Source organism: Diabrotica undecimpunctata, chromosome 6, assembly GCF_040954645.1.
Source record: "Diabrotica undecimpunctata isolate CICGRU chromosome 6, icDiaUnde3, whole genome shotgun sequence".
NCBI lineage: Eukaryota > Metazoa > Arthropoda > Insecta > Coleoptera > Chrysomelidae > Diabrotica > Diabrotica undecimpunctata.
In genome coordinates, this window is record NC_092808.1 from 124,544,992 (window position 1) to 124,570,603 (window position 25,612).

Genomic DNA, 25,612 nt, shown 5'->3' on the forward strand with positions numbered 1-25,612 from the left:
TTATCGAGATTTGTCACCTGGTAATAGAAGTATTAATAAAGTATTATTTGTTTTAAATTAACTAAATTTATTACATTTTTAGGTTAATATAATTTTTGCCGTCAAGACACTTTCCAAAATGTATTACTATTTGAATATGACAAAGGATACTTTAAAAGGATATGCATTTGTTGGCGAATTACAGGAAGATGCAACAAATATCGTGGATCTAATTACAAAAGGTATTTATTATTTAGACCTGATCCGATAGTTTCTTCTTAAAATCGTGTCATTTTTGTATCTCATGGTATACATAGATTCCCCTTGGTCTACGCATAACTATATTAAATTTAGAATAACCAGGTTAAAGATTAATTAAGGCACAGATAAGACATCATCGTAGAGGAAATAAAAATTGGTGCACAATTATATCCTCTGAACATAATTAAATATATGTCAGGTCAAGATGTATAGAATTTGCACGAACAGACATCTGATAGCGTTGAATTGTATTAAATGTACAAATAGTGAGTAGACCTATAGTGTAGACCAATCAAGTTAGTAAAAAATAAGAATTTGTTTATACAGTCATAACTAGATAGATAGATAGATACAGATTATAGTTTATTTGACTGTAAGTTACAGCAAGGTTTACATCAAGTCAAAACTAAAATTACAAATATTACACAAAAAAGGAAACAATACATTAAAAATATTTAAAACAATAAAATACATACAGTACAGTTAGTTAAGTTGACCCAAATAATAATGCAAAACGTAAGTTCTTTGACATTAATAATGGTCTCAGACAGGGGGCGCGCTGGCGTGTCTCCTCCTTAATATTGCCTGGGAAAAGGCAATCAGACAATTAAATATTAGATTGAATGGAACTACTTTTAATAGATCGACTCACTTGCATTCGCTGACGATATAGTTATAGTGGGCAGAAGTATGAGAAACATAGTCTAGTGTTTTACAAGGCTTGCGGATGCAGCAAGTGAATTTGGACTTGTGGAAAACAAGAAAAAAACCAAATATATGTTGATTTCTAAAAACGAAATATCCAACAGAGAATTCAAATTGACATCCATACCTTTGAGTAAGTCAAAGAATTCACATATCTTGGAATGCTAGTAAATGCAATAAACACAACAAGCGACGAAATAAAAAGACGCATAGCAATAGCAAACATAACTGTTTACGGTCTCCAGAAACATTTAAAAAATAAAAATATAAAACGTGCAGTAAAGTTCAATATATACAAGACCTTAATAAGAATGGTTTTGATATATGGGGCTGAAACGTGGACCTTATCTCAAAATGATGAAACACTTTTTGGTATTTTTGAGAGAAAAATTCTTAGAAAGATTTTTGGGGTCGTAAATGAAAATGGGCTATGGCGTCGAAGATACAACTTTGAACTATATCAGTTATACACCGATCCAGATATTGTGAAATTCGTTAAAGTCCAGAAACTTGGATGGACTGGACACATTGCTAGGATATCAAATCACGAATACACGAAGAGATTAATATTTTCAAAACCAGAGGGCACAAGAAGTAGAGAACGACCACGAAGGAAATGGATTGATGATGTGAAAGAAGACCTATAGATGCTAAGGGTCAGAAGATGGAGGGAATTTGCCAGGAATCGACAGGAATGGCGACGTCTTTGTGAGCAGGCCAAGATCCACAACGGATTATCGAGCTAGTTATGATGAAAAGTGTTTTTCGATAAATTAATTATTAACCAATTGTACGATGCATGTTTTTTAAGTAAGTACCGTTTTGCGATTCCGCCGCCGCAGCGCTACGGTCGGCGTTCCGCGAATGAGCGCTGGTTACCTACATCTCTTGTCTACGCACTGACGCCATTACATTCTGATTCTTCATTGTATACTTGTTTACTCCAGTGTTTAAGATGCCTCCAACAATCGTGAGTCACGCTGATTGTGAATTGGCTGTTATACGATTTCTTAGTGTTAAAGGCGTAAAACCGATCGATATTCATCGTTAGATCGTTGAAGTTTACGGACAAAACATTATGAGTGATGGAATAATAAGGAAATGGGTGAGAGCATTTCAAGATGGCCGCACAAATGTACATGATGAAGAACGGAGTGGGCGTCCTTCGGTCGGTAATGAAAATTTGGTGCAGAAAGTGGACGAAAAGGTGAGAGAAAACAGACGCTTTACAATTTCATCATTGTCCGACTGCTTTCCTCAGTATTCTCGTAGTGTTTTGTATCGCATTGTTACCGAGAACTTGAATTACCGGAAATTGTGTTCACATTGGGTTCCAAAAATGTTGACGGATTTGCACAAAACCCAACGTTTAGGCAGTGCATTGAATTTCCTTGCGCGGTACCACAGTGAAGGTGAAGATTTTTTAGACCAAATTGTTACTGGTGACGAAATGTGGGTGGCCTACGTCACACCAAAATCGAAACAACAATCCATGGAATGGCGACATTTATCATCACCCAAAAAAGTGAAGTTTAAGCAAACAATTTCTGCCCGGAAAATCATGTGCACAGTTTTTTGAGACAGAAAAGGAGTATTGCTAGTGGAGTTTCTGCCTCGTAATGAGACAATCAATGCAGCGTCTTATTGTGAGACATTGAAAAATCTGCGTCGTGCAATCCAGAACAAAAGACGTGGCAAGTTGAGTAAGGGTATCGTTTTGCTGCATGACAATGCCCGTCTACATGTGGCTAATCAGACCAAAGATCTCATCAAATCATTTAAATGGGAAACTTTAGATCATCCTTCATACAGCCCTGATCTGGCGCCCAGCGACTACCATTTGTTCCAGCACTTGAAGAAACACCTGGGCGGTCAGCGTCTTCAAGACGATAACGAAGTCAAAACATTTGTGATGCAGTGGTTAACAAGTCAGGCGGCAGAATTTTATCAGGAGGATATTCAAAAACTGGTGCCACGTTATGACAAGTGCCTCAATATTCACGGAAATTATGTAGAAAAGTAGATTAAGGTACAGGCTTTCATGTAAAAATAAAATTATTGCCATATCTTTGCACGTCTTTTTTTAATTCCAAATCGGTACTTACTTAAAAAACACGCCTCGTACTTCTATATAAATGTAAAATAAAGAGCTAGTTGCAAAACAGTGCAGAATGCAAGATGAAAATAATTATATAACGTCAATAACACACAACCAGAAAAACGATTTATTCTTCTCAATTTTTTTTATTTCAAAATAAAAAGCAGAAGTGCTTAAATCCCATCTCCGATTAGATCTTTAATTATTCTGACTATCTGCAACAGTAACACTACATGGTATGTAGCAATTCATTAAATGGATTTATTTTTAGGTTACTATAATTTTGCACAGACAGTAAGCTTTATGATGAACACAACAGAACAAGATTATCTTGACGTTAGGTTTTTTGCTGATTGCGAGAATCACGGAATATTTAACGAAACCTCAGTTTGTTATGGAGTCGAAAATCGTACCGTTAAGTTTAAAGTAGAATTAACTGCTAAATATATACCAGAACATAATCAACGAGTAAGTAAGACCATCACACCAATATACACTAAGAAATACACAGATATGATTTTAAATAATCAGCGCAAAATTTATTTCTGGTTTGTCTTTTCCACTTCTTCGGTTCGGCACTCTCCTACCGTTTACGACTCCAATTTCATCGATGCCCCTCTAGACTGGGTCCATATATCTTTTTTTTTTTTCAGGCACTTTATTCTGTTTTTCTGACCCCTAATACTCGTAAGGTACTTTTCCTTGGCATCCGGAGCTGATATCCCAACCATCTCACTCTCTGCAGAATTTTCTGGTATTTTGGATAGCATTATGTCTCCATTAACTCCCGGTAATTTATATGCCCCATTGTTCTTAATCTACTTATACAACGAAGGTCTGATAAATACTTAGCCTCACTGCCCGATGGTGCCACTAAGGCAAGAGAATAATTAATTCTTGTTTTTGAAAGCGAAATCACGCAGTAAAATCAGAGAACACTTGTACCGTGACTCTTCTCTTCCGATGAGAATCGTCAAAAATTGGTTTAACGCGTTTTAACAAGATCGCACCTCGGTTTTTAATGAGCTACGCCCAGGTACCCGAAAATTGAAATTAGCAGACTGCCGATCGAAGAAACGCTAAGTAGCTGATATAGTAGGGAGATCAAAATACCGCGTGAACAAATTCCCTTCGTTGGCCCAGTGAAGATGTTCGTTCTGTTGTAATGGAAACACCAAATAATAGTAGCAGAGTTTATTGTTGAGACGTACACTATGGGTGTAGACCCGGGATTACTTTGAGTAGAGACTGATGAAGTTGATCGTTGAAGACTATATGTTCGTTGAGTGAATATTGATTGAATGCTTCTCTAGTCAAGAGATATTAGTTTTATATAAATTCTATTTGGGTCAATATTTTTCGCGTACCTAGCGTGATATGTGTATTTAATTTATGTAAATTGTTTAACTTTGTCAGTACTTTTGACTGATGTCCAAATTATTATTTATAATTGACCAAATGTGTATGTAACCTAATTAACTACGTGTGTGTATTTAATAACAAATAGATTCATTCTGTCTACTAGGTGATAAAATTATACTGTCCAATTTCGGATATGAATTATGAAGATTTGATATTGGACATACTGCGGAATCGGGCAATCTGGCCCAAGTGTCAATACTCAAAGTTTACATATAAGTATTACATAACATAGTAAAATTCAAACATGATAAATTATAAATAGTTTAAGAATAATCAAAATCTTCCAACCGTACCCTAGCTATCAATGTCCGACTCTATCTCTAGATTAAAATTAGGGCAATTGGATGAAAATGTGGAAAGTGGGATGTCAACTTGGGAAGTCGACCGTACAATGTTGTGCCGATTACTAACTAATACAGGTACTTCCTGTTCGTTAGTCTGAGTTTGTGGATTCCCTGAACGACATAGTCGTGCAACAGGACGGTACTTCCATAACGTGAGTATCCCAATTATTACCATTATAGTAATGATCCCGGTGGCCACAAAATAATGCCAATTAGATTCGTGAATCGATCGCCACTGCGTATGCGTCATTTCTTGTTCCAGACTCTCCTCCTCAAGTAACACATGACGTAGCTCTCCTCCTGGTATGTCAAGGTAGGTGTTTAGAGGCGTGTTAAACTTGCGGGGTGTCCTCGCCACCAGTTGGGCCACGGGAGTGATTGGCGACTTCAGGTAACTCGTCACTGCTCTGTCCACCCCACTGCTAGTGGGGAGTAATGTAATATTTTTCGTTTGGGCGATACATTTGGGTGAAAGCTTCAGGAATGTGACTCGTTCCAGTACTCTTTCGCTCCGATTTCCATCGCAAATAATGGATATGTGTATCGTGACTGGCGTGATAACTAGCCAGAGGTTGGGAGTACCCATCTTACTCCATTGAGCTGTCTGTATTGTCCTGGCTACCACTGGACATGTGCTATTCTTAGATCGCTCATAAATTTCTTCTAGTATGCAGTTTGGTTGGGTATCCATGTTTCTTATAGCCATTGGTGAGCACGCTATCTGCGCCTTTGTCAACAGTAAGCACCTTTCTCTATCTTCCGTGGTCAATTCGAAGTAGTGCAGTGTGTTATAATCTACGACCAGTAGATTCCTTGGGGCGACAAATGTGCGCAACACCGACCCCTCAACATTAAGTGGTATGGCCGTGACTTTGAGCATGCTGTACTTATTTTTCCCTGTCACTATGAAGTAGCCGATGACTGTTATATATCTGTCGTCATGACTGACTTCTGTTTCTATAATGGGTTGTCGTCGTATTTCGACCCCTTGAGGCAGTATCTGCCCTGCTTTCCCTATTAATTTGGTTATTTCACCCGGTTTCACTATATCAATGAAGTGTCCGTGGTTATAGTGAAGGTTTAATATTCCCTCGTAAAATTGAGTATATTCGTTTATGAAGTCCATAACTTGTAATGCTATCGTTTGTATTCCTAACGTGCTATATTCGGTTTCTAGTTTTTGTGCTTTGTCTTCTACTTCGTTAAGTCCTTTAGATATTTCTTGTAGACCTGTGATTAGTGCTTTGTTAAACTTGTTCATTTGCTTGTTTATCCTGTTCTCTGTGTGATTGATTGATGTTATTGTTTCTAACATTATCTTCGCCTGGTGCTGTGATCCCTTTATTAGCTCCTTTTGGTTATTATCTAATGCTTCAATGTTACTGTAGGCTTCGTCATTGACTCCAAATACTGAGGTTATTATTGTTCCTAATATTCCTCTTCTTTCCCTTCCTTTTATTTCTACTGTCAACCCCTCGCTTACTGACTCCGCCTTTCTTTGTCCTTCCTCTAACTTCTCTATTATATCCTTACAATTCACGATTTTTATCTCATGACACAGTTCTCGTACGCCTTGTATCATATTTCCTATTAGTTGGTGCTCTGTTCGAATTCTTCCTTTTTCGAGTAACACCTTTATTCGAAATGTTCCCCGGTCTATGACGACCTCTTCAAGGTCTTCTGTGAAAAATCCTGGTACCGGATTATATATTTTATACGGTTCTGCCTTTATGGGTTTTAACATCGTTAAAAACATTATAGCTACTAGTATTTTCTTCCATCTTAGTGCTGGTGCCTTTTTCGGCTTTTCCTGTTTCTCTTCTTCCAGTCGTATTAGCTTATGTATGGGTCTTTTAGTCAGTTTCCCGTTTGCCTTTCTCACTGTTACTACTCTGGTTAATCCCTCCGCTCCAGGGTGTGTTTCTGTTACCCTCGCTAATGGCCATCTGCCTGGAGGTGTATCCTCTTCTTTAATTATAACTATTTCTTCTTCTTTTATGTTAGGGTGCGCCTTATGCCATCTATTTCTCTGTTGTAATTGGTGCAGGTATTCCTGTTTCCAAATTTTCCAGAAGTCTCTTTTTATTTTCTCCACTAATCTCCACCTCGTCGGCATCTTCAAATAAGTCGTAAGCTCTTCTTCCCGATTTGGTGATATAATTTCTCTCCCTATAAGGAAGTGAGCTGGTGTCAGGGCTATTTTCCCTTCAGGGTCTTCTGATGACCCACATAATGGTCTCGAGTTCATACATGCTTCTATTTGTGCCAGCACCGTACTCAATTCTTCATATGTTAGAACTGTTTCCCCGATGATTCTTTTCAAGTGATATTTCATTATTCGCACTGCGCTCTCCCATAATCCTCCGAAATGTGGTGCATATGCAGGTATGACATGCCACTGGGTACCTAGTGCCAGTAATCCTTGTTTTATCTCGTCATCTATTTTTTGATTTTCTTTTTTCAACAAATTTGCTGTTCCTACGAATGTGGTTCCGTTATCGCTGTATACGTTGTTGCACTGTCCTCGGCGTGCCGTAAATCTCTTGAACGCTGCGATGAAAGCATCCGTAGACATATCGCTTACTACCTCAAGGTGTACTGCCTTCGTTGACAGACACACAAATACTGAGATGTAGCCCTTATAGCTCCTCTGTCCTCTGCCTCTCGTGGTACTTATTTTTATTGGCCCGGCATAATCTATCCCTGTGTTAGTAAAGGGATGACTCGGGTTCACTCTGTCTTTCGGTAGATCTCCCATTAATTGTTGTGCTGCTTGGCTTTTATACCTCCTGCACCTTAAACATTTTGCTAGATGATCTTTCACGGTTCTTCTGCCGTTGATTATCCAGTATTTCCTTTTTATGTACTGTAGTGTTTGTTGTAATCCGCTATGTAGATTTCTTGCGTGACTATCTGTTATAAGTAACTTTGTTAATGCACTATCCTTTGGCAAAATTATCGGATGTTTTTCTCCGTACTTTAGATTCGTGTGTCTCAGTCTTCCGGTGACTCTTAGAATTCCTTGTCTATCCAGGAATGGTACCAATGACGCTAATTTATTTTTCTTGTCTAATTGCTGTTTCTTCTCCAGCTTATTTATTTCTTGTTTGAAGTAGGCGTGCTGTGTGTGCTTTATCACCTTTAATAGCGTTTCCTCTAATTCTTGGACTGTAAGCTGACTTTGTCCATTGTCCTTCTTTTTTCTGCATTTGTCTGCAAATCTCCTACAATATGAAAGTACTCTTCTCATTCTTTCTAAATTTGAGAATCTCTCGCATATGTCCTCCTTTATCGTTGTCGTGTGCACCGTTATTTTCGTTTTGACTTCCTCCTCATTTGTCTCTGGTATTTCTTCTGATTCCTGAGTTAAAGTTTTGTTACTAGTCAGCCAAGTTGGTCCCTTCCACCATAGCTCTGCTTCTAATAATTCTGATGCGGTACTTCCACGTGAGAGGATGTCCGCTGGATTTTCCTTTGTATCTACCTTATGCCAATTTTTCGGTCCTATAACGCGTCTTATTTCCTCTACTCTGTTGGCACGAACATTTTCCACCTTTTTGATGATCCCCTTATCCAAGCCAGGGTTATCGTTGAGTCCGACCATGCATATACCTCAATGTTTTCCCTGTTCAATGCTTGTAGGGTTTTCTTCATTAAATTTGCTAGTAGTACCGCGGCACACAGCTCGAGCCTCGGTAACGTCGTTTTCCCTTTCAATGGTGCGACTTTCGATTTTGCTATCATTAGATTCGTTTTAATTTCTGGGCCTAATACCCTTGAGTAGATTACCGCTCCATATCCTTTCATAGACGCATCTCCAAATCCATGTAGTTCTACTCTGTTTATCTTGCTTAAGTTGTTCCACCTGGGCAATGTTATTTTCTCCAGATTTACTAATTGCGCCTGGTATGTATTCCACCTGCTTTGTTGGTTGCTAGTTAATTCTTTATCCCAACTGGTCTTTTGCTCCCATAATTCCTGTATGAACATTTTCGCCTGAATTACTACAGGTGCTATCCATCCCAGTGGGTCGTATAGTTTTGCTACTTCTGACAGTACGTGTCTTTTCGTTATTTTCTTTGCCGTCGTTATCCCTATTTTGAATGTGATTATATCCTCTTTAGGTGACCAGTGTATTCCTAACGTTTTCCGTACTTCTTCTTGTTTGAATGCCTTCGAGTCTACGTTCCTCATATCCTCCGGTACGTTCTCCATTATTTTTTCTTCGTTGCTCAACCATTTTCTAAGAGTGAAACCTCCTTTTCTGAACAGTTGTATTAATTCCTTTTGGGCTGTTTCTGCTTCCTGCACTGTCTCAGCTCCTCCTAGTATATCGTCTACATACATGTTTTCTTTTACAATTTTCGATGCCAACGGGAACCTCGCTCCTTCGTCTTCTTGTAATTGTTGTATTGTTCTTAACGCTAAAAAGGGTGCTGCGGCCGTGCCGTATGTCACCGTCGTTAAGTTATACTCTTGTATGTGGTCCTTTGTGTCCTTTCTCCACAAAATTTTTTGATATTTTTGGTCTTCTTCTGCCATTCTGATTTGTCTAAACATTTTTTCCAGATCCGCTGAGTATGCTACCTTATTGGATCTCCATCGTAATAGTATATTTGTCAAGTCTTGTTGTAATTTCGGCCCTGTGTGCATAATATCATTCAGGCTTACTGCCGATGAGCTTTTGCTTGATGCGTCAAACACGGCTCTTATTTTCGTTGTAGTACTGTCCTCTTTTCTCACTGGATGATGAGGTAAGTAGTACCCATCTCCCTGGTTTTCTGCTATTACCATATGACCTTGGTTTTCATAATCTTCCATGAATTGTCTGTAATTCGCTTCTAACTGTTTGTCTTTTGCAAACTTCCTTTCTAGTTGCATCAATCTGGCGAATGCTTGCTGTTTAGATTCTCCTAACTTTGCGACGTCTTCCCTAAACGGAATTTTTACTTCGTATCTCCCTTCTTCATCCTTTTTTACAGTCTGTCGATACAGTTCTTCACATTCTTGTTCTTCCACTGAGAAACTTGTATCCTGATTTACTTCTTCTAATTCCCAGAAGTTCTTTATTTGTACGTCCATTTCTTGTCTTGATATCATACAGCTTACTTCTGCTTTTATATTCTCCCTTTCTCGTGCTATTCCCGAAACTATCCATCCTAGTTTGGTGTTTTGACTCAGGAGTCCATTACTTATTCTGTGCATCCCTTCTGTCAATATGTAACTGTATTCTTTTACTCCTAGTAGTAAGTCTATCTTCCCTACCTTGTAATATCTTGGATCTGCCAGTATTGCATTTTTCTCGTTATAGTCCGGTAGAATTATATCCTTTTCCGGTAAATTCCTTGTTATCTTCGGTAGTACTAGTGCTTCTATTTCCATCTCGAAGTCACTTTCGTAATGAGTTTCGATTAAAAGTTTCATACTCCAGTTGGCTGTTTTTTCTCCTGACGAGCCTATCCCGGATATGGTCGCCTGTATGGGCTTCCTTGTTGTTCCTAGCGTCGTCGCAGCTTGTTCCGTTATAAATGCGCATTGTGACCCTTGGTCGATTAGTGCTCTCATTATGTGTGAATCTCCTTTCGCATCTCTTATGCGTACCACAGCTGTCGCTAGTAATGCTTCACCTTCCTTATGGCTTGCACAGTTTACTGAATTCTGCCCTCTTTGCTGGTCGTTGCTATTCCTAGGCCCATTGGTATCTTGTGTATTTTCTCGCCTTCCGTTATTTTGTTCTCTGGCGTTGTATGGATTATTATTTCCTCCTCTGTACCTATCAGCTTGGTACCCGTTTCTTCTATTGTTTGAATCTCTTCCATTTCTTTCTTGTGTTTGTTCTCGTTTCGTTTCATTGGAGTTTCTTTTGTTGCTTGTGTTTCCTTTTTCATAATGCAACATATGGTGGTGGTCTCCGCCACAGTGTCTGCACCTATATTGTGAATAACATTGTTTTTCTTTTTTATGTGCTAGGCAGTTTGTACACAATCCTTTTTCTTTTATCATCCTGTTCCGGTCTCTTACATTGAGTTCCTGAAATTCTCTGCAGTTCGGTACTCCGTGATCTCCGTTGCATATCATGCAATGTGTTCTTGGTTTCCTAAGAGATCCTCCTTGCTTCTCTTGTCTTTTTTCTGACTCCAGCAGTTCCAGTGTCTGAAATCTTCGCTGTAGGAATGTTTGTGTCGATTTGTACGTCGGTATCTCTCTACTGTCTCCAATGTGGTTTTCGTACAGCCTCCTAGTTTCATTGTCCCATTTCCTTATGATAATTCGGGCTATCAATGGGCTCCACGCTTCCGTGTCTGTTCCTAACCCTCCTATGGCTTCCAGACTTTCGTGGAAGGTGTCATGTAGTGATTTCAATGCTCTAGCAGAAGATTCCTTTACTTCCTGCGCTAGTAGCATCCTGTCTATTAATTTAAACAATATCATCCTTGGGTTCTCATACCTATCTTTTAGCATGTTCCAGGCCACTTCGTAGTTGGCCTCGGATATGTTTAAGTGTTGTATCATTCTGTTGGCTTCCCCTCTTACTTGAGTTTTTAGGTACTGCATTTTTTCTGCGTTTGATAACTGGTCGTTTTCATGTATTACTTTAGTAAACAGATCGTGGAAAGTTCTCCACGTTTCATATCTGCCTTCATACACAGGGATTTTTACCTGCGGCAATGTCACACCGTCCCTCCTCTGTGTGCTTTCTGGCCGTTACATTCCTGGCCTTATTTTCTTTAAAACTTCCCTGACTTTCCTCTTTAGATGATTTATTCTCTCTACTTCTCCAATATCTGTAGCGTCCAGTTCCTCATTTACTGCTGCTTCAATCATTAGTGTATTCACCTTTTCCATGTATTCTCTTAACTCTGACTGCAATTCTTCATCCTCCTGCAAGTCTTGTTCATTTTCTGGCCGTAATAATTCCTCGATTCTTTGTTTTCTTATCTGTATCTCCTTTACTTTCGGTGCTTTTCCTCTTTTCAGCACCCTTCCATATTCTTCCAACAGGGTTTTCCCCTCAATGTATGTCTTAAATACCTGATCATAGTATTTTGTTTCAAAATATTTTTCTTTCGTTATACCCCCTTCTAGCAGCTTTTCGTGGTTATTTAAAAATTTTGCCCAATATTCTTCTAATTTTTCCTGTCTATCCCGGATGTATTGTTGATTTTTCCGAGATTGGGAATCCTTTTTTGTATTTGAAACGAGTTTCACTATTTCTGTTCCTATTTCCGCTTGCTTAACGTATAGACTCTCCATGATTATTTTAAATTTTTTACATTCAGCGGTAAATATATTAGACAATACTAAATGTACGTTATGTATTAAATAAGTATACCTGTATTATAACACTTTCTTTTCTATCGGAATGTGCAATTTAGCGAAATATGAGTTTGACCTTGCCTGCTGTGCTATTCTTTGCATTGAGGTAGGTCAAGATGTAATCCACACACTCTTATAATGATATATATACATATATATATATATATATATATATATATATATATATATATATATATATATATATATATATATATATATATATATATATATATATATATATATATATATATATATATATTGTTATCAAAATAAATGAAATTATTTGCTACGTAATTATTTTAATTTTTCGAAATAAAATATTTAATTGTAATTAAAAGCAAGCTATATGTATGAACGTTTCTTTTTTCAAATTGTCATACAAAATTACTGTTTAGTTAATTATAGTTGTGAATGACGTTTATTTTTGTTTTATCAATTCTCTGTATTATTTAAATGGTATGCATTCTAAAGTACATTATTATACGATTGATAGAGTGGAGATTGTTGTTCTAAATTGTTAAATTGTAATAAAAAAAAACTTGTTAAATTGTAAGATTGTAAAAGTTGGAAGATTTTGTAATTATTCAAAAACTTACGGTTTTTTGTGTTCTTAGACGTTGAGGATCCCTCGCTTCTGGTGGGTTCTGCAATCGGTCCTGTCCTTTGGCTGCTCTGCGGCTCTAGTATGGCTCTCGGCTTTGGTACTGCTCTCGGCTCTAGTATGGCTCTCGGCTTTGGTACTGCTCTCGGCTCTAGTATGGCTCTCGGCTTTGGTACTGCTCTCGGCTCTAGTCTGGCTCTCGGCTTTGGTACTGCTCTCGGCTCTGGTACCGCTCTCGGCTCTAGTATGGCTCTCGGCTTTGGTACCGCTTTCGGCTCTAGTACCGCTCTCGGCTCTAGTATGGCTCTCGGCTTTGGTACCGCTCTCGGCTCTAGTATGGCTCTCGGCTTTGGTACTGCTCTCGGCTCTGGTATGGCTCTCGGCTTTGGTACTGCTCTCGGCTCTAGTATGGCTCTCGGCTTTGGTACTGCTCTCGTTCTCCCGGGTCTAGTGGTCTCTCTCTGCTACTGAGGGTGTTGCTGGCGTGGACTGTATAGGCTCTCTCAAACTTCCTTGAAGTATTCTGTTTCTCGATAGGACCATGAACAAATTCCCTTCGTTGGCTCAGTGAAGATGTTCGTTCTGTTGTAATGGAAACACCAAATAATAGTAGCAGAGTTTATTGTTGAGACGTACACTATGGGTGTAGACCCGGGATTACTTTGAGTAGAGACTGATGAAGTTGATCCTTGAAGACTATATGTTCGTTGAGTGAATATTGATTGAATGCTTCTCTAGTCAAGAGATATTAGTTTTATATAAATTCTATTTGGGTCAATATTTTTCACGTACCTAGCGTGATATGTGTATTTAATTTATGTAAATTGTTTAACTTTGTCAGTACTTTTGACTGATGTCCAAATTATTATTTATAATTGACCAAATGTGTATGTAACCTAATTAACTACGTGTGTGTATTTAATAACAAATAGATTCATTCTGTCTACTGGGTGATAAAATTATACTGTCCAATTTCGGATATGAATTATGAAGATTTGATATTGGACACCGCGTAAATTATATCCTGCACAAACTTTTGGGCATGAAAAAGCAGTCGGTGCGATGGGTGGCGCATTTGCTTATTTCGGATAACCAGTGCAACTGTGAGACGACTTCAGAATATTGTTTGACATTGTTTAAACGCAAGCCAAAGGAGCTTCTGCATCGTTTTATAATTGTAGATACAACATGGATCTACTGGCACCCATCAAAGACCAAGAAACAGTTGAAACAGTTGACTTCTCCCACCTAACGTGCTTTGAAAAAGGCGAAGACTGTTTGTTTTCTGGGATTAATAATATGTGATCTACATCGACTTCCTGGACAAGGGTAAAATGATTACAGGGCTCTACTAGGCCGAATTATTGGACCGATTCGACGACAAGTTGCAGAAAAAACGGCCTCATTTGTCGAAGAAAAAAGGACTCATTCAACATGACAACGCTCCGGTTCACACTTCCGCCATGGTCAAGATGGTCGAATTGGGCTAAGAACTGCTGCCCCATCCACAGTATTCACCATATTTGATTCTGTGCTTCCCCTGTGTGAACCTGTACATCCCCACCAAAGAAGCCTACTTCTGGAGAACGTAGATCACTAAATCGCAACTTTTTCAAAATGTTCGGTTTTTGTATCAGACCGCTCTTATATAAGATTTTCCGTAATAGTTTTCTCTCTAAACCTCTTCTTTTTTTCTTCTGATTTATGATCGAATACGTAATTTCAGATTGTAAGTATTGATTTAACACACTTTAAATTCATTTTTTATTTATAGGATACTTTATACGTGGAAGAAAAAAATATTAACGAGAAACTAACAGTTAATGTGGAATATGTCAGTAGTTGTCAATGTTCGAACTATAAAGATGAAGGAAATAAATTTTGTGGCCATGGTACCTACAGATGTGGACGCTGCTACTGTGAGGAGGGATGGTAAGACTAGTTAGACCAGCAACTATCATCAGAATAATTCAGAACCGTATTAGGTGGTTTTTTATTATAAGTAAAAGAAAAATCCGGTATCAAATCAAATATATCGACTTAAAAATTATTATATTTATTTAGATTCAAATAATTGTAATCTGCCAGAAAAGCTATTTTGTATTTAGGTATTTTGCGCCCTCTGGAGCTAGTTTCAGGGTCACTCAGGGCGTGACGCAAGGCTTCATACTAAGCCTAATTCTATTCAACATATAGGTGAATGAATAATACGGAAAGGACTGAGGACTGAAACGGTGGTATCATTATCGACGGAAGAATATTTGCAACTTAAGATATGCATATGATACAACCTTCCTTGCTAGTTTCGAAGTTGAACTGATTCACCTGCTACAACGGATTGAAAAAGTAAGCTTTACGATAGGTCTAAAAATAAAGAAAGATAAAACGAGAATCATGATAATTCACACAGCTGACAATCAAAATCAACTAACCATGATAAACAATATCGCTGTTGTAGATAAATTTGTTTATCTGGTCTCTTTATTAACTAATAAGGGGGCTGTACATGAAGAAATAAAGTGCCGGTCAGCAATAGCGAAAAGCGCTATAGTAAAATTAACAAAAATTTGGAAAAGCTATGGAATAACTATCGATACAAAAATGAGACTAGTAAGAAGTGCATCGGAATGCTGGACCCTTATGTTGAAAGATAAAAAGATTATAGATGTATCTATTTAAAATGTACTACTGGAGACGAATGCTGAGAATACCATGGGTGGCCCTAAGAGAAAATGAGTCTATACTGAAAATCTATAGTCTATGCAGCTAAACATAAAAAAGACTAAGAACACAAATATCATAACAAATGATAGTGCTTCGATGAATTGGTTTTGAAAAACTTACCATCCAGGGAACGATAGAAGTCAGAAGAAGTCTATTGTTGCTATTATTGGCGCTTCATTGTCAGAATATGGTAAATGGCAGAAAATAAAAGACGTCGAGGAACATTGGAAAAATCATCTAATAGCTTCATCATATCAAGATGCCTGCATCGGGTTAATGACTAAGAAGAAGATTTTGCGTACATCTATTGTCTTTTCTATATAATAATTCGCAGTCATCTTATCTCGTTTAAACTCATCTATACCTAATTTGTTTTAAGGAAAGTGGCCTAATATTTGATACATTTTTTTTAACATTGGATACATTTCATTTATTGGTATAACTATCCATTATGTTATGGTAGTATTGAAATAACTCTAAAAGATACTTGTAGGCGATAATAAAATGTTAATAGAAAAAAACCAAATTCGACAGTTTACAAAATAGTCGCCTAATATTGGATAGGGTATCCGATATTAGGGAAAAGCTTATTTTCTATACATATACAATGTAAAAAATATATTTGTTATTTTGGTGATTACAAAATATCAATTTTATTTCAGTAAATGATATTTATTATTCTGAAAGGTACAAAAATAATTATTACAAGTTAATAGTGACTATCCATCCATACAAAATTCGCAAATGAAATTAATGTTGCCTTCAGCTCCACCGCAAGCTTGATGACACCATCTCTAGTATTTACAGCAGCGTATCCATTGTTGACCAGCTTTGTCGGAAAGAAAAAATTCAAGGCAGTAGATGCATTCCACATCCTCTTCTTCTTGATCCTTGTTATCTTCAGAATCAACAAACGGTATTTCTTGCTCAGACTCTGATGAATCTGAAGAAAGGATTTCTATTTTCCTTTTATTTTTGGATTTAATTTTTTGCTTGGGTTCTTTGCGTAAATGAGTATCAGCGTTTATGATTTCTTTCACTTTCTTTAACTTTCTGCATGTATTAGAGTTAAAGTTTACCACTTTCTTAACACCGCTTGCAGTTTTAGGCGACAGTGCTTCTTCAAGAGCTTTTTTATAAGGCGATCCACTAATTAAGGCTGCACCAGAATTCTTTCGTTTAATTCCTGATGGACCAGGTAAAACAGGGAAAGATTTTAAGTCAGTTGGTTTCACAAAATTGCTTATTTTATCAATTCTGGTAGTTATTCAACCAGGTTGAACAGAAACGTCCTGTAGAATGATAATGTGCTTGGGTTTCTCAATAGTATTTGGAGATAACTTTTCATGGATTTCAAAATCTTGCTCACGAAACAAATTTCTATCAAATGGCATAATGACACATTTTCGGAAACCATGCAACGAGATTTCCATTGATGCTGTCCTTAATAAGCTTTTTCAAACATACCACCAATCTGGTACAAGGAAATTATTCTATCAAGATTATTTCTTAACGAGTTTTCGATTTGTTGGCAATAAAATGTCTTTGTAGGTCCCATAAAGGCTACATCTAAAGGTTTTATCTAATGAGTTGAGTGTGGATGTAGGCATATTACAATGATATTATTTTCTCGAGCCTTATTAATGACATCCAAGTTCCTTGTGTACGAGTAGTGACCGTCTAAAATTAAAATGACAGGATCTTGGGCGGATGGCTTAGTATAGGAAATAAAATGATCCATCCACTGCATAAATAAGTAGGATTGAATCCATCTAGAAGAATGACATTTTCCAATTGCTCCAGGAGGGGCTCCATCCATCAATTTTGCTTCAAAATTTTTTCTCTAAAAGATCATCATTGGGGAAATGTAATGCCCATTTGCATTCAAACATATGACAACTGTCACAAGTGAACCTCTTTCCGAAGTTGTTAACGTTCTAATTTATTTTTTCCTTTTAAGCCTATAACTTTAGTATGCTTGTGTTAAGCAGCTATTATCCCAGACTCGTCAACATTATAAATTCTACTTGGAATAAATTTTATCTGTTTTAGTTCTGGTTCCAGAATATCATAAAATTTCTTAAGATTTTCTTTAGTAAATCCTTTGATTCTAGCAGCAGATACACCTTGTGGCGTTCGAAAATAAATAGTCTTGTTTTCAACGATTTAAAAAATTCCTTAGTCATTTTCTCCCTGCAGTAGACTTCGAGTTAGAAAATGAATGGGGCAAATTGTTGGCCAAAGCCGACTGAAAGGCTAAACGGCGAATGTCTGTTGAGGTTAAACCATAAAACCTCCTTTCAAATTCCAAGCAGTATTCAACCAACTCTTCTTCTAATGCTTCGGGAAAAACTGGCTTACGACCAAAAGTTGATTTTTCGAGGCATTCCAGTAGATTTTCTTCCTTACAATAATATTCTAATGTAGCTTTTGGTACGTCGTATGCTTTCGCTGTTTTTAAATATTCCATCTCCTTATTAAGTAAGGCCGAAAAGGCAATATTTGCTTTTTTTTCATTGCTTTCTTTTTTTAGAGGACATTCTGTAACAAAAACGTTCCTTATATTGGATATCCACTATTGATGCTATGTCTAATATTCGGCACATATGTCAAGTTTAACATTCATTGCACTACCGATTAGAAACAATTAAATTTCTTACTTTATTTAAAATATTTTCAGCACTAAAACAAGGTGAACTCAAACAATGTAGGGATATGCGTTTCAATACACTTGCAAGTATGCTAAGATGGTCGATCTTTAGATTCTACGTTGTTTTAAATCATAGTCTAGCCATCTGTGGATAAAAGGCACCTATTATTTCATTTGTTTTTGAAATAATTAACTATTCAATATTAGGCGCTATCCTAATATTAGGCGACTTTCCTTTACTTTTTTGTCCAATTTTTGGACATAGTAGTAATATATAAATATAATCTATCTAGTTATATCTATATAATTATCTATAAATACGTTCAAATTATCGGGTAAAGTGGTCTGTAATAAAAATCTTTCTTTTTTCTTAATTACTCAATATTTCGCCATTTATTTAACAGCTTCTTCAGGAGTAAACTAAAACAATTTGAACATTACAAAAAATGGCGTACAAATACATTTTAAAACACTTACAGAATTTAAAAGATTTCGCAAATAAAAATATTGAATGTCAAGATTAAATTGTCTTAAGCACGTTCGTTACAGCTATACGATAAAAAATTAAAATTATTTTAAATGTAAAAATAAAAATAACAATAAAAGAAAAGTTAGAAGAATAATATTTCTTTGATGAATTATTAAGGTTAGTTGTTATTAAGATGAATGCTGGCTATTTTGAATATTTATAAATTTTGTTCAATATGTTACAATATATGTTACTTAACTGTCCAGTGTCCGTTTTATAATTTAAAGTGTTTTTATTTTTGTTAATGTAATACATCTCAAGAAATAATCTACTTTTGTAGTTATCAGTCTGTGCCAAAATGTGAGCTTTGTTATAGTCTATCATATGACCAGTGTTTTCATAGTGCTCAACCACTGCGCAAGTATTTTTTCTCAAGCGGCAATCACTTTTATGTTGTGTGATGCGTTGTTTTAGCCATTGTGATGTTTGACCAATATAGCTATTTTGACATCCTAAACACGGTATTTCATAAACGACATTACTTTTATATAAGGTTGGTACTGGGTCTGTGATTTTTGAAAATAGTTGTTTGCTGTAGATAGACCACTTTACCCGATAATTTGAACGTATTTATAAATTATTTTTTGGTCGAAATAATCATTTCTAATATATAATTATCTATATAATTTTATTTACAATTTTAGGTCTGGATCAAATTGTTCAGAAAATTGTGAAAATTTAGATTTTCGAAGTTGTCGTTCATATGAGACGGATCCCCCATCCAGAATTTGTTTTGAAAAGTAAGTTAAAGCAATATATGTAATAAGAAAATCTAAAAATATTTTTAAATTATAAAAATTAATTAAGAAAGGCATTGTGAGAAACTTAAGTCATATCTACTCCGTCCGAAAAGTTTTAGCATGTGTGCCATCATTCAATATATACAGTGTGTCAATTATAAAACTTACAATGGGCTATATCTCACGAACAAAAGCTGATATCGAAAAATGCTTGAAACCGTTTCTAGGATAGTAAGGCGGAACTAATATGACATGAAAGAGAATTCACCCCCATCAACCCCCTAGGCTCCACCACAACCAAAAAAGTTTAAATTGCAAACTCCTACTTGTGATACATCATTAAAAAGACTATAAATATATAAAAAGCAATAGTTGTGAAACTTTGACTTAAATGGAAAATTGAATGTGATTTTTGTTGATGACCCTGTATAATTATAATTTAATAATTATACAGGGTGTTAATATCAGCCTACTATGACTTTTATATTTGTAACGCTATCTCCCGGACTATTATTTTTAATAAGTGCCCGTCGAAAATTTTTTTGGTCATAAAAACCTAATTTGCCGTTTTTTGCAAAGTTGAAGTTAAAAACATCTGTTTTTTGGTATCTGTCAGATTCAATAATTTTTGGTTTATTTGAGAATTTTAAATGTCATTAGTTTTCATGATTTGTATGATCGGTACTGTCATTCAGCTGTAGTTGTCACGATGGTTTACAGTATACCTGAACTCGTGGAGATCATTTTCATATTTGCCTTCCAGAACCAATGTTCTTTACGGACAGCTTAACTATTTCATGAAAAGCATCCGGCAAAAAAATGTAAGTCACGTGTACGTCCGCGATTTAGTTGAAAAGTTTAGAGAAACGGGATCAGTGCAAAATAAAAAAAGGATGCCCCAAGATTACTGAATGAAGCATCCCAAATTGAGGTCCTTGGAAATTTTGCAATAGAGCCTACTGCATCAACACGTCAAGTATCTGTAATGATAGGACATTTACATGAGTCGGTTAGAAATGTGTTAAAATTACATAAGTTTCGCCCGTACAAAATACAAATTCTTCAAGAACTAGGCGATGATGATCCAGACCGACGAATTGAGTTTTGTGAACTCATGACTGAAAGAATTCGCGTTGAACCGAGAATGTTAAAAAATATTTTTTTCACTGATGAATATACTTTTATGCTTTTATGTAAATAAACAAAACTGTCGGTACTGGAGTAATGCAAACCCGCATCGATTCAAAGAAGAGCACACTCAATATCCTGAAAAACTGAATGTTTTACAGGAATATTAGGCGATGCTATAATTGGCCCCTTGTTCATACCAGGCAATTTAAGTGGCAACATTTATGTCGATATGCTGGAAAATACTATCGAACCTTTAATTATGCATGAATTAGAGAACCAAAGGGACGATCAAGGCAACCCAGCTCTAGACGAAGATTGGCTGCACTTCCAACAAGATGGAGCACCTCATCACTATGCAGCTTCTGTAAAGGACTAGTTGGATACTAATTATCCGAACAAATGGATTGGAAAAAGAGATCCTATTTAGTGACCCTCGAGGTCATTAGACTTACCGCCACCTGACTGTTTTCGTTTGGGGTTATCTCAAGTCAGTTATTTATAAAACTCAACCTGCGTCACTTGGGGAATTGCGAGAAAGAATTACGCATGCATGTCGCGCTATTACTACCATATTTGCCAAAGTTCGTGCATAATTTGTAAATAGGCTGTATTATTGTTTACAAAACAACGGAACCCACTTTAATATTTACTTAATTGACATTTTTAACAAATTTGTAGTTCAACAAAAACCTCATTAATTTTTCCATTTAAGCTAAAGTTTCACAGTTATTGCTTTACTCTGTATAATTATTATTTATACCATTGGATAGCATTTTTTATAGCCTTTTCAATGATGTATCACAAGTAAGAGTTTGCAATTTAAACTTTTTTGGTTGTGGTGAGTGGGACTTAGAGGGTTGATGGGGGTGAGTTCTCTTTTATTTTATGTCATTTTAGTTCCTCCTTACTATTCTAGAAACGGTTTCAAGCATTTTTCGATATCAGCTTTTGTTCGTGAGATATAGCTCATTATAAATTTTAAAATTGATATACTATATACGGGAGAGATGTAGGTGAAAGATTTAATCACACTTTCCCTCTCAAGGGCAGGCGACGATTGCGCCGATGGTACCTGTTGTAATCCGATCTCGATAGAGGGTCCGTTAAGCTATGAGCATGATTGTTCCGACAGCACATTTAATCCTTACAGCACGATAATTTAGGTCCTTACAGCTTTAATCTAATTAATTAGGTGTCCATATCCCAAACAATAGTAAACAAAAATTTATACTTATTAAATTAAGTGTAAATGTATATTTCTGGAATAAATTCTTAAATTTTATTTCTATTTTTAATTATATAACCTAAACTATTTTGTCTATTATTACATTAGGGTACGGCAGTATAGTTGCATTTATACGAATAAAGCCACTCCTAACGTGCAAAAATCTAAATTTGGAGATCAGACTACGTACCATTCGCTGTTATATATTTTTAATATTTTTATATGGAGCTGAGACTTGGACATTAAAAAAATGCAATTTAAAAAGAATCGAGGTTTTCGAACTCTGGTTATACCGCAGAGTATTATAAATATCATAAACTGATAGAATGGTTGGTAAAGAAACAGAACTAATCACCACTAAGTATACAAACCAGAAAACTGGAATACCTAGACCACGTGATGAGGAGACCAAAATATAAAATTTTGAGACTCATCATACAGGGAAAAATTCAAGGAAGAAGATCTGTTGGCAGAATGTAGAACTCATGGTTGAAGAATCTACGTAATGGGTATCAATGCAGATCGATTGATTTGTTTAGAGCAGCAAGTTTAAAAATAAAAATAGGCATTATGATTGCCAACCTCCGTAGGGAGACGGCACTCTAAGAAGAAGTATAGTTGCCCAAGGAAGACATTATGATATTAAATCACCACGAGAGGCGGCGCAATCATACCCAGTGATTAGGGACCATCTGAGTTTCTTCGGCGCAATCGTGCTCTCAACTGAAAGTAACTCAGGTAAAATCGGCGCAATTGTCCCTTACCCATCGAAACAAGCATGCGGTAAACGGTAAAATGTGAGTCAAAAATGGTCAAAATTAATTTTAGCACATACGGTATATGTCCTGCTTTAACGGTATATTTCTAAGTAAAAAATAAATATTTCTAATTACATATTTAATTACCAGAACAACCAGGCTATATTTTAAAGCAGATCTATAGAAACCTAAAAATCTATATCTAGATCTATAAATGTATTTTTTAGCGGAGACTGCAAATGTGGCCGTTGTGAATGTGAACTAACGTATTCAGGTCAATACTGCCAATATCAGTGTCCATTCAAGAGAAGAGGAGCAGAATTGATAATATGTGGAGGGCCCTCAAAAGGATATTGTCATAATGGAATCTGTATATGTCAGGATGGTTTTACAGGAGAAGACTGTACATGCTCTGAATCTAAAGTAGCATGCAGTCTCGATGGAGCTGCTCTTTGTAATGAACAGGGAGAATGTAAATGTAATACGTGTAATTGCAATCAGGGATATACTGGTATCTACTGCGAGAAAAATACAAACAAGAATACTATTTGTGAAGCTTATAATAAGGAAGTTCAAAATAACTTAACGCGAAAATCATCACCATCGAGTACTGGGAATTTGGACATAATTGATGAATCTAATAAAGGTGAATTAAGTTGTGGTGAGTATTTTTTTGTTTAAAAAGTTGTACTAGCTATTTAAGCCAATAGAAATATCGCATATTTTTTATTTTAATCTTCTTTTTTTTAAGTATGACTTGAAATATCTTTTCACAAGACAACTTAATATATTATACCAATAAGGCCTATTCATTTAATTTTGAATATGAGAGAAAATTTGTGGCCGAATAATTATTATGGGCGGCAAAGCCGACCTCGTTTCTTCAAATCGGTTGCTGAGAGCTCATCCAGAGTCTTTCAGTACCTCGACACTTCAACTCTCACTTCAATTATTTCTCCATTGGCAGGTGCTATTACTGAAAACTTTCACATTTTGCATATGTATATCTTCATCATCATTCTCAGCGTATTCTACCGATTATGGTGCAGCCTCCCTTACATAGTCGTTCTTCATTTCTGCCCACGATTGTTTAATATTCGCTCTTCTTTGTCATGTTGTACCAGCTTGTTTGCTTATGTCATAGTCCCATTTTAAATTTGGACGTCTTCTTGGTCTCTTAACGCATCTTGGATACCACAGTGTAATTCTAGTGGACCATCTATTGTCCGTAATATAATATGTCATATATATAAAAATACGTCATGAAATAAACTAAGTTTTACTATCATGACCAATATTTTTTGAATGTATTGTCCTTTATTATATTTTATATTTGTGTTATTATGGACAGACAAAGTCACCAATGAAGAAGTACTGCGGAGGATGAACACAACTGCGGATTTGCTCATCATCGTGAAGAGCCGTAAGCTGCAGTACTTGAGATATATAATGAGAAATCAAGGCGGATACGAGCTACTTCAATGCAATGAAGAATTGCAATGTAAAATTGAAGGAAAAAGGGCCCCAGGATGAAGAAGAATATATTGGCTTGCTAACCTGAGAGCATGGTATAGAAAGACCTCAACACAGCTATTTCGTATAGCAACGAACAAAGTCATCATAGCCAGGATAATTGCCAACGTTCGGATCGGACAGACACCCTAAGAAGAAGAAGTTATTATGTTATTAATGTTGAGTGTCAAAATTTATTTTAAATAATCTCAATGACTATGTATTGAAAAAGGAATAAAACCATTCCGAAAGCTCGACAAAATGTCAAAAGAGTGTTTCTCTAACATCTCGGCCAACCTTTCCGACTGCAGCCCTAATAAACTTGTGGTTATATATATATATATATATATATATATATATATATATATATATATATATATATACATATATATATATATATATATATATATATATATATATATATATACATGTATATATTATACTTATTAAGACAGTATTTATATTGTCAATACTGATTGTTTTAAACATTCTTGAATAACAATTTTTTACATTTAACTTTTATTTCACTTTTAGCTGAAAATTTGGATACCTGTCACATTGACGCAAGTAAAGATAACGATTACTGTATTATAGAGTATTGTTACTACAAGTCAGAAGATACAGGGAGACCAGTTATACTAGCAATAAAGATTTGTAGAATGGCAGCAAGTGTTAAAATGATGTTTGTCCTGGGAATTATAGCTATAATACTTATAGCAGGCGTCTTAGGTATTGCGATAATTAAAATTAATAATATCCGACAAGACCGTGCAGAATATAACAAATTCTTAAAAGAATCTAAAAATACAACGGAATTAAACCCGCTTTACAAAAGTCCTGTGGTAGAATACACTAATCCATTAAGAACAAAAAATGAATAGTATAATTCTAATAAAAACGTTAGTTCTCTTTGCGATAAGTTCGTCAGTTTTTTTTTGTTCTAATATTTTATTCCGTTAAGAAAAAAAATTATTAATATCTCATAATTTAAATACGTCTCGATCATATTGAAGTATTTATTTCATTTTGAATACCCGGAGATCTCGTTATTTTCTTTTACGATAACCTCGTCAGTTTTTTTTGTTTTTAACATTTAGTGTTTTCTCATTTAGTATTCACATAGTAATGAGTTATTATTTTTGACAAATTATTGTTGTCTATTTATTAATTTTTAAGTTTAATTGATTTGTATAATATTCTTCGTATTTTTGTAATTTTCCTCACAATAAAAAATTTAAAATATTTGCCACTCGCCTTTAAATAAAAAAAACCTTAGGCTATGGCTCCACGAGCGACAGATTGTCGCTAGCAGTAGCAATAAAATGTAGCTTGATAAATTAAAACAACAGCAGTGATACTGAGTGGCTCCACGCGCTGTAGATTGTCGCTTCGTTTCGAGATCGAGACGCGTCGTCAAGGTCGTGTCGCGTTCGAATAGATCCGGACCTATTTTTTAGCAGTAATTTGCAGCGCGTTTGTGGCTCCACTAGCAGTAATTTGTCGCTTGTAGCGGTAACTGCCATTTAATCGGATATTATTGTTCTTGTTTTTTTTTATTTCTGTGTTTGTTAAGTTGTTTCTTTGTTTTTATAAATTACTTTAAAGTTTTTTCATAC

General features: G+C 35.9%; 1 protein-coding gene across 2 annotated transcripts in view; it reads left to right on the forward strand.

Moving 5' to 3' along the window:
* LOC140443824 (integrin beta-nu-like) overlaps window positions 1–25,238 on the forward strand; it is a 44,007-nt gene extending 18,769 nt beyond the window's left edge. For both annotated transcript variants that reach the window (XM_072535293.1, XM_072535294.1), the window contains exons 5-10: window positions 83–221; window positions 3,315–3,511; window positions 14,502–14,659; window positions 19,275–19,370; window positions 22,712–23,145; window positions 24,531–25,238. In XM_072535293.1, the coding sequence (XP_072391394.1) occupies window positions 83–221; window positions 3,315–3,511; window positions 14,502–14,659; window positions 19,275–19,370; window positions 22,712–23,145; window positions 24,531–24,877 (1,371 nt within the window). In that variant the 3' untranslated portion in view covers window positions 24,878–25,238. The remainder of the gene's footprint in view (window positions 1–82; window positions 222–3,314; window positions 3,512–14,501; window positions 14,660–19,274; window positions 19,371–22,711; window positions 23,146–24,530) is intronic.
* The last annotated feature ends 374 nt before the right edge of the window (window positions 25,239–25,612 follow it).